An 8,910-nucleotide genomic window follows, 5' to 3' on the forward strand; every position below is an offset into this window, starting at 1 on the left:
TGTCAAAATGACGTGTTCAAAATACTGCCGCGTCTTATTTGTAATACCTCACGCTTTGATCATATTTCACCAGTGCTTTTCCAACTACATTGGTTGCCTGTGCACTTTAGAATAACTTTTAAGGTTTTAGTTATTACATATAAGGCGGTCTATGGTATGGCACCGACATCTATTAACATAAGTATTCTTATTAATATTAAATCTAAATCTAACTGCTCGCTCATATCTAACAACGAACTTTTACTACAACATCCAAGAGTGCGTACCAAGAAAACGTTGGGGTATCGAACCTTCTGTGCCACCGTTCCCAAATTTTGGAACGTTTTACCTGATACATTGTTTGAAATAACATCGGTGGACTAATTTAAGGCTCATTTAAAAACATCTATTTCGAGGTGCTTTTAAGTATTTTATATAGTAACGGATTTACTTTTAATATTCCGTACATAGGTAGATATTCTTTTTTTTTTAATTTAACAATGTTATACATCCTTTTTAACTAGTATATTTTCTACCACAAATTGTAAATTTTTAATGAAGCTTTTTAATATTTGTAATTATGTATTATATACGTATTGTAATTATTTTAATTGTTTGCGAGGCGCCGGTGATCATATTTTAATGTAGCTGGCGAGATAGAAATGAAATTATTATTATTATTATTATTATTATTATTATTATTATTATTAGTAGCTGCAGTAGTAGTATTAGTAGTAGTAGTAGTAGTAGTAGTAGTAGTAGTAGTAGTAGTAGTAGTAGTAGTAGTAGTAGTAGTAGTAGTAGTAGTAGTATTGAAATCAATCTAAAAATAACTTGGTTTGTAAAAACGCCGTTTCACAAATACACTGAGGTAACGGAGTATATAACAACAAAACGAAACTATAATTCTAGCAGAAAAATTTCTACTGTAGAATACGCGAACTGATACAAACTCAATCGAATAGGTGCGAAACCAAATTGACCAATGAGCCTTGAACAATTACTAGCTCCTTCAATTTTGTAGCAAACGACTCTAAACTCTTGATTACTTATTGTTAGATTCCCCAGCTGGAGCGACACCTATATATATGATCAAAAATATACTACTAGGAGAGAGTTTGTACTCATAATAATTGTTTCTCGTTTACAGTTACTACAAGACAAGAAAAGAGGCCGCCGCCGAAGGCAAACTGAGTGTTGCCTTGGGCTCCTTTTACGACGGGTGCTTTTCCAATTGCGCCGAATACACAACTTGTCTTCAGCACAGTACTGGTGCTCGTTTTACTGACATCAAGTGGATAAAAAGCTGAATGAACTTTGGGACGCACGTCCTTGAACTTTAATCCAAGGCGCTTTCACAGTGGAGCGATATATCCATCACACTACACCTCCCTTATAGTAATGGCCAGCCTTAGCAACATCGGGCTGTCCAGTGGTTAGGCAATGATTAGCGACAACTAAGCTTTGAGCAACTCGGCCAAGATTGATTGCCCCAATAAAGATAATTCGGTGAGTGTTAGTTTTTCTACGGGATTGGATATATTTCAGAATAAAAAGTAGCGACATAAAAACATGACGTTTCGGCGCCGACATGTCACCATTATTAACAGCAAATTATGGTAAGTTAGGTAGCGTTATATATAGGATAGAGAGTGGGAAAATACATTAGAATAAATGAGGCGGGGATAAACAAAAGAATGAACAAAATTTAAATAAACAGCTTCGTTGAAATGGAGTGATTTTGAGTGTTCAGAGTCGGTCTCTCTTTCCTTATTAAAAGCATCTCATAAATAAGGCACTCAAACTTCACGGCATTTCTTTTAGGTGGTAAATTGCTCGTGAAGATTGTTGGATCTTTGGTTGTGTTTGTCCTTCAGGCGTTTACCGATGACGGAATATTTATGCTCCTCAATGCGCAGGTGGAGATGATGGCTGGTGTACCCCATATAATTCGAATCACACGAATTACATTGAAATTCATACACAATGCATTGTTGGTTTACAAGTGAGGCCTTTGCTTCCGTAACTTTCAAATCTTCAGAGATTTTCCTACTTGTAAAAACTGGTTGTAATACACGATCAATTTTCTTTCCAAGGTCGCTTAGTTGCCTGCGCAAGGAGTCGGCGGGTTTCTGATCTTTGCAAGGTAAGGTTATTCGTACTAGGTTTTGGTCTTGGGAAGCGTGAAATCTCTTAAAAGTAGAATCAATCAGTTTTCCAGGATATTTAAGTTTCCGAAACATTTTCCTTTGATAGTGGCATTCTTTGGAGAAGAGGTCCGGTGAGGATGACAACCGTTGAGGGCGATCAAACATGGTTCTTACTAGCGACCGTTTACTAAATCTGTTGTCCACGTAGTTTTGATAATGAAATAGAAGCTCTTTGTTGGTCTTTTTTCTGTAAACAGAGGTGTTAATGTGGTTATCGGTCTCAGTGATTACCATGCCTACGGAGGGTAAGCTGTTATTGACTTGTTGTTTCCATTGTGAATTGGATTACCGAGTGCGCATCATTCACAACTGAAAGGAAGTCGGTAGTAGCGGTAAGGTCAGGTACTAGGGCGAAGGTATCATCGGCGTATCTTTTGTAGAAGCTGATTAGGAATTTTCAAAGCCTGGTTTACAAATCACGAGTTCGAAAATCGAACGTTCGATTGGGTTCGATTGATTTTTTTTCTTTTCGGTGAGTTCGATTTCGTTCGATTGAGTTCGATTGAAATTTAGTTCGATTGGGTTCGATTTACTATGCCGGGTAATAGTGAACCCATCGCAACGCCGTCTCTTTGCTCGTACAAGCCGCTGATCTTTGGTTGCAATTGCCAACAGTTCAATTAGGTCTCCTTCACAGATGTTAAGGTTGTGTGTATCGTTAAACCAGTTCCCATTGACTGCTTTCTTTGCTAAAATCTGAATAGTTTCTTCTAACGGAACGTTAGTGAAAAGGGCTGTGACATCATACGATGTCAGAAACATTTTTCAGAAACATGGTCTTGGTCTCACCAAGACCCACAAAGAACGTCTTGCCATGCGAACCTTACAAACTAAGCTCTGGCAAAGTGGTTGGACGAGAGGTTGAAACCTTTATCTATCAACGAGTACACAATATCCGATATCTTTCAATTCTCCGAAGAGATCCAACGTCTGCGAATCGGTGACAATGATTTCCTAGTGTCGTATGATGTCATAGCCCTTTTCACTAACGTTAAATGAAACGTGATAGATTTGCAACACGATATAATTATGTGAACAATGCTTGGGAATTCTGAGATCTTCACGTTTTCATTGATGGACACGGTTTTTATAATCCTTCCCAATTTCAAGGTTTTTATGGACTATGCAAGCAGGCCGACCTAGCACATCGAGACTCAGCCACGGCCATTCACAACCCCAATGTTTTTCAAATTCGTAAGCAAGCGCTTCAGTCGTCTTCATCGTCTTCTCCATCGTTTCCTGGGGATGCTGATCTTTAGGAAACTGGCAAACGATCTTATGAAAAGTGAACGAACGAACAAGAAAAAGCTTTGATTAGCCTAAAAGTAGCATAATCACTGCAATAGTTAAAAATAAGGCTTCATCGGGACGCATGTTGCTTTAAATGATAACGAAATATTTTCTCAGTCAAATTCTATTCCACTTGTCAATAAGTCAAAACTCTACTAGTGCGACCCCACAACGATGACTAAAAGTTTTTTTTTCCGAATGTGGTTTCCCACCTCCTTTTTTCCACTTGTCGTCATCGCTTTCCCAAATCCCTTTTTTCTTTTCTCAAAAATTTATTTTAAAGAGGACTAATTTTTGCATAAGCTTATGAATTTTACGCGTGTTGTGAGTCTACTGCAAAATGCAATTAGTTCTTCATACCTCAGTACGATGAAAGAGCCCGATATGAAAGCGTGATGGGTCTTCCTGTACGCGTGCGCACTGTCCTTGATAAAAAGTTTACAGGAACACCCTCGACTGCGTCTTCCTCATTGGTGCTACTGTGCTCATTGTCGCTGGAGTCAGAGTTATACTCTGACAGCTGGTCATCGCCTGAACTGGCTTCCTCAGTGACTCGGTCGCCAAGAGTTAGCGCTCTCATGCAGTCCAGTAAACGTTTTAAAATTCTTTTGAAATTTAAAAAGCTCTTTTTGATCCTCGCTGAGCGGAACATTAAACGTTTCCTTGTGGATCGGCGCCGTATTTCTGGCGCCTCCCATATGAAACCTACGGGGATGCTCATCGTCTCGCTTAGGGGTGTAAGTTTTGGATTTTGGTCTCGCTTACGGTGTTCCGGGCAAAGCGCCAATATTTTAAACCACCAAGGTCTCGTTTAGGGGTCAAAATTTGCTTAAGCCACGCCCAGAATGGGCTCTTTTAGGGATCGCAAACACTTTGAGCCACGCCCAGATGGTCTCCTTTAGGGGTTAAATTCAAGATTTCCGACGAACATCCCCGTCTGTTCCATATGGGAGTTCCCCCCCCCCCCCCGGGTCTCGTCTGTGGCCAAGAAGAACGACACCAAAACTCCGACAGTGCTCTCCATAGAAGCAGAGCTGGCATCATTACTTACCATTGCTAGCGATTAAACAATCCTCTCGATAACAATAAAAGAGAAGAGCTTAAGCTATATTGAAATGTGTCGAGTATTAATTCAACCACGTGTGACACGTTCACTCTCCACAGTGTCTCCAGGCATCTGCTTGAAACAAAACACTCTCTTTGTTTTGTTTGTGGATTACTTGACAGGTTCAATTAGATAACTATTAGCGAGGCAAACTCGACAGTTCTTTTTGTTTTGTTTTTCAACAGGAAACACTTACCAGCTAGCACTTGCCTGGTTGATTCGAGTTCTAGGTGGTGAAAATTTCCCGAATTGCCATAAATCAGGCAAGAATTCCTGCGTCCCGTGCCCAAATTCTACTCAATCTCGCCTCCCGAGAAGCAGTCAAGATATTTTGCGTTTTCCCGAATCCTGCACTGTACTTTGGTCAAATCCCGGATCCCGAGAATACCCCCTTCCAGACCCTGTGCGCAGGCAACTAAGCGACCTCGGAAAGAAAATCGATCGTGTATAAAAAACCAGCCTTCAGAAGTAGGAAAATCTCTGAAGATTTGAGAGTTATGGAAACAAAGCCTTCACTTGTAAACCAACAATGGTTGTGTATGAATTTCAATATAATTCGTGTGATTCGAAGTGTGTTGGCTACACCAGCCGTCATCTCCAACTGCGCATTGAGGAGCATAAATATTCCGTCATGGGTAAACCGCTGGCCATTGTGGCTAGAAGCATGGTTAAAGCTAACCAGCGTTAAATACCATGGAAACCGATAGGTTTTGATACATCTTAACCAACGGTTAGCGCTAACCACGCTTCGAGCAACCGGTCCCTCAAGGACAAACACAACCAAAGATCCAACGATCTTCACGAGCAATTTACCACCTTAAAGAAATGCTGCGGAAAGTTTGAGTGCCTTATTTTATGAGATGCTTTTAATAAGGAAAAAGAGACCGACTCTGAACACTCAAAATGACTCCATTCCAGCGAAACTGTTTATTCAAATTTTCTTCATTCTTTTGTTTATCCTACCTCATTTATTCTAATGTATTTTCCAACTCTCTATCCTATATATAACGCTACCTAACTTACCATAATTTGCATTTGATAACGGTGACATGTCGTCGCCGAAAAATCATGTTTTTATGTCTCTACTGTTTATTCTGAAATAATTTTCAAAACCTTTCGTTATTAGAGGATTGGGTATAACAGTATTTTTTTAAAATTCTGGTTGGAAACTTTCCGGCCTACATTTTTGATGCAGAAGCGCCGGCAAGGTGCGTATAAACGGGGAAGTATTTCTTTAGCCTCTACTCGCGTCTTCGTTTTCGTCTCTTGCAGCTGCTTTAACGCGTTTTTGCGTTCGGGTTTTCTTCAGTTCTATTCTCTATAGTTTACATCCATGCTTTTGGTATCTCGAGAAACAGGCGGCTGTTTATGTTCTTGTCTTTTACTATAATTGTGAGTGGAATTCAGTTCATGAGGCGAAGAGTTACTTGTCTTGTACCTACCCCACCAAGTTTTTCAAAGCCCGGCGATAATTTGCTTGCCTGTAGAAATACACCCAAGGAGTTACAACAGAGTTAGCAAGCCCCAAAGTTCCGCACCAAAAATATAATTTGCCATGATTATTTCTTGAATCGTCAAAGCTAACAACCACAGCCATGGGAAGCCAACACAATGAAAATAGGGAGATCACCCAAGCAACGGTCTTTGCAACTTGCTTGTTTCTTTGATGCAAATCGGCATTCATGCTGTTTCTTCCCTGGTTATTGTGTAAAGCACTGATCTGTACGGAACTTTTGCGAACTTTTCGGATGGTTAATATGCCGCTTATAATGATAGCAACGTAACACAGCCCAACGCCTACCGTTTGGAGGATACTTGATGCATGTAAAAGCCCCGGATTTATCGTTTCCATCATTGGAAGACCCAGAGAAATAATCCATGTTTTGGCGATAAGTATCTTGACTTTTGTAAAAGTGACCCAGATCTTGTGTTTGAGAGGATCGCAGATGGCGAAGCAACGATCTATGCTAAGCGTTGTAAGCGTTAAAATTGAAGCTGCGGCAGAAAACAAGGCTGCCATCATTGCAATGGTCATGGCAGGATTAAATAAGCAAAGTTGAGGAAAGAAACCTTGAATCAAAGCAAACACAGTGATCGGCATGACCACTGAGGTTACCATAAGGTCGGCTACTGCTACGTTTGATATCAGCAATCCACAAACAGTTTTTATGCTTGGCGTTCGAATAATGACAAGAATAAGCAGAACGTTACCCAGTGATCCACCAACAGCAAGAAATGAATGACAAATACTGGCTAATATCTCGCCTTCGAATCCTATTTGCATTCTGCATTGAGTATGGTTTCCTTCCATGGTGGACATTTGCGGTTAGGATGTGGTGATCGGACAGCGAAGAAGATGTTTCCTCTACCTTTGGATATTGCAGGTGTTTTATACACGGCTAATTTTTCAATTAACTCATTTTTGAATTCACCGCTGATGTTTGTAATTGGTAAATGTGTCTTTGAGATGGTATGCAAAAATATTAGGGTGCGTTCCTTTGGGATGATACGAAAAAGCATCACTGATCCAAGATCTCTTGGATCACGATGCATCAAAGGAACCGATGAATCCACTCTGGGAAAGGATTTCTTGGTTTCCTTTGATGCACCATGACCAAAGTGATCTTGGATCAGTGATCCTTTTTCGGATCATTCCAAAGGAATGCACACTTAGTTCTTTTAATGGTCCGCACATAAGGGAATTTTGACGGACCTCCGCGGGTTTTGTAAAAAAAGAGAAATCCACATGCCTTTTCGTGCCAATTTAAATAGTAAGTAATAGTAAGTGATAGTCTTGATTCCCAAAAGATAAAAATACGTACATGTCTTTGTTACATTCTATTCGCCTATACACTCAATAAAAATCTACCCTAAAAATTAAACAAGTTAAACTGCAAATGCATGATATAAAACTACGTAGAAACTACATTATAAAAACTACGCAGAAACTGCAATGACAGGTTATAATTACGTGCCGGAAAGATATTAAAAACTAATTAAAACTCTTTTGTAATTTTGGCATCGATTCCTATTGTTGTTTACTTTCCATCTCATAGGCAGATGTGAAAGATGAAATTTACAGCCAAGGAGATTTTATTTGGCATAGCTTTATTTTTTGGACTATAACATTTGTTTCATTTAAGCATGGTGTTCCTCGAATATTTATCAAATATTGATCCCCTTTTATCTTAAAACTTAAAAGTCGAGGCGAGCCAAGTCTGTTATATTTTTTCGTTTTTAATTAAAGCATATGTAAAGACATGCGATCTTGATAAAATACTTTAAAAAGCCGATAAATAAAAGAAGCGGATGAGAACGGAATCATAGTGCCACTGCCGTTACTCGTGGATATGAAAGATATACTTTAAAAAGCCGATAAATAAAAGAAGCGGATGAGAACGGAATCATAGTGCCACTGCCTTTACTCGTGGATATGAAAGATACCGCGATTGTTTGAAATTGGCAGGCTGAACTTTTCTTTATGCACTAGTCAGTGTAATAACAGCTAGATATATAATGGTGTAACAGCACAGGGGGCTCTCATATGCGACTAGATACCCAAAATAATGCATGTACGTGAGGTGATCCCCTTACTTGGAATTCAACCCTGTAAAAGAAGTCTAGTATTTCTCCAATAGGCATAAGATTACTCTTTAACACATCCTGTATAAAGAGCTGCACCACGTGCCAAAGTTCCTAGCACAAGTGACAGGGTCGTTTTGAATCTGGTCTGATCTTTATTGCCAGGCGTCATACTGTTAATCTCATCATCACTTAGTCAACTCTTTTTTCTCTACAAGTCTACTAAGGATTTTTAAAAGGCGTGACCACCTTGTTTCTGCTGCAGAAAATGAACAAAACCACGTGGGATTACCTAATTGGCGAATGATAGCAAACAAGTCCCCTTTGCATTTTTCAAATTACAGTGGTGATCCTCTCAATTCTCTAAACCCTTCATCAAGATGTATTAATTTTAATTATTTACGAAATAATCTGATTTTAGGTCACCTGCACTGTATTTCTTTCCTTTGGTTTTACATTTTCGAAGAGACAAAGATGCGCTATGTTGAATTTGTTTGATTTGTAGCCTGCGCATCAGGCGCTTAATTAAGGTGGCTCAAATCAGTTTCAACACTTACGACATACCTTGTTATTGGGAGGATTGACACTACACACTTTATCACGTAACAGCAATCTTTATTGTACCATGTAAAACATTAATTAATCCTAACCAAGATGCAGTCATTTTTGTGAGGGAAGCAAGTTACCATTGTAACAGGAAAGCCTTGTAAAACCACCCTATATCTTGGCTTTAGTTCAGTAACC

At 39.3% G+C, this 8,910-nt stretch overlaps 1 protein-coding gene across 1 annotated transcript; it reads right to left on the reverse strand.

Moving 5' to 3' along the window:
* Positions 1-5,230: 5,230 nt before the first annotated feature.
* Positions 5,231-7,161, reverse strand: LOC137980076 (neuropeptide receptor 22-like). Its single transcript, XM_068827430.1, has one exon. It carries the CDS (start codon positions 6,902-6,904, stop codon positions 6,023-6,025), a length of 882 nt encoding a protein of 293 aa, XP_068683531.1. The 5' UTR covers positions 6,905-7,161; the 3' UTR covers positions 5,231-6,022.
* Positions 7,162-8,910: the final 1,749 nt, after the last annotated feature.

Source organism: Montipora foliosa, chromosome 12 (assembly GCF_036669935.1).
Source record: "Montipora foliosa isolate CH-2021 chromosome 12, ASM3666993v2, whole genome shotgun sequence".
Classification (NCBI taxonomy): domain Eukaryota; kingdom Metazoa; phylum Cnidaria; class Anthozoa; order Scleractinia; family Acroporidae; genus Montipora; species Montipora foliosa.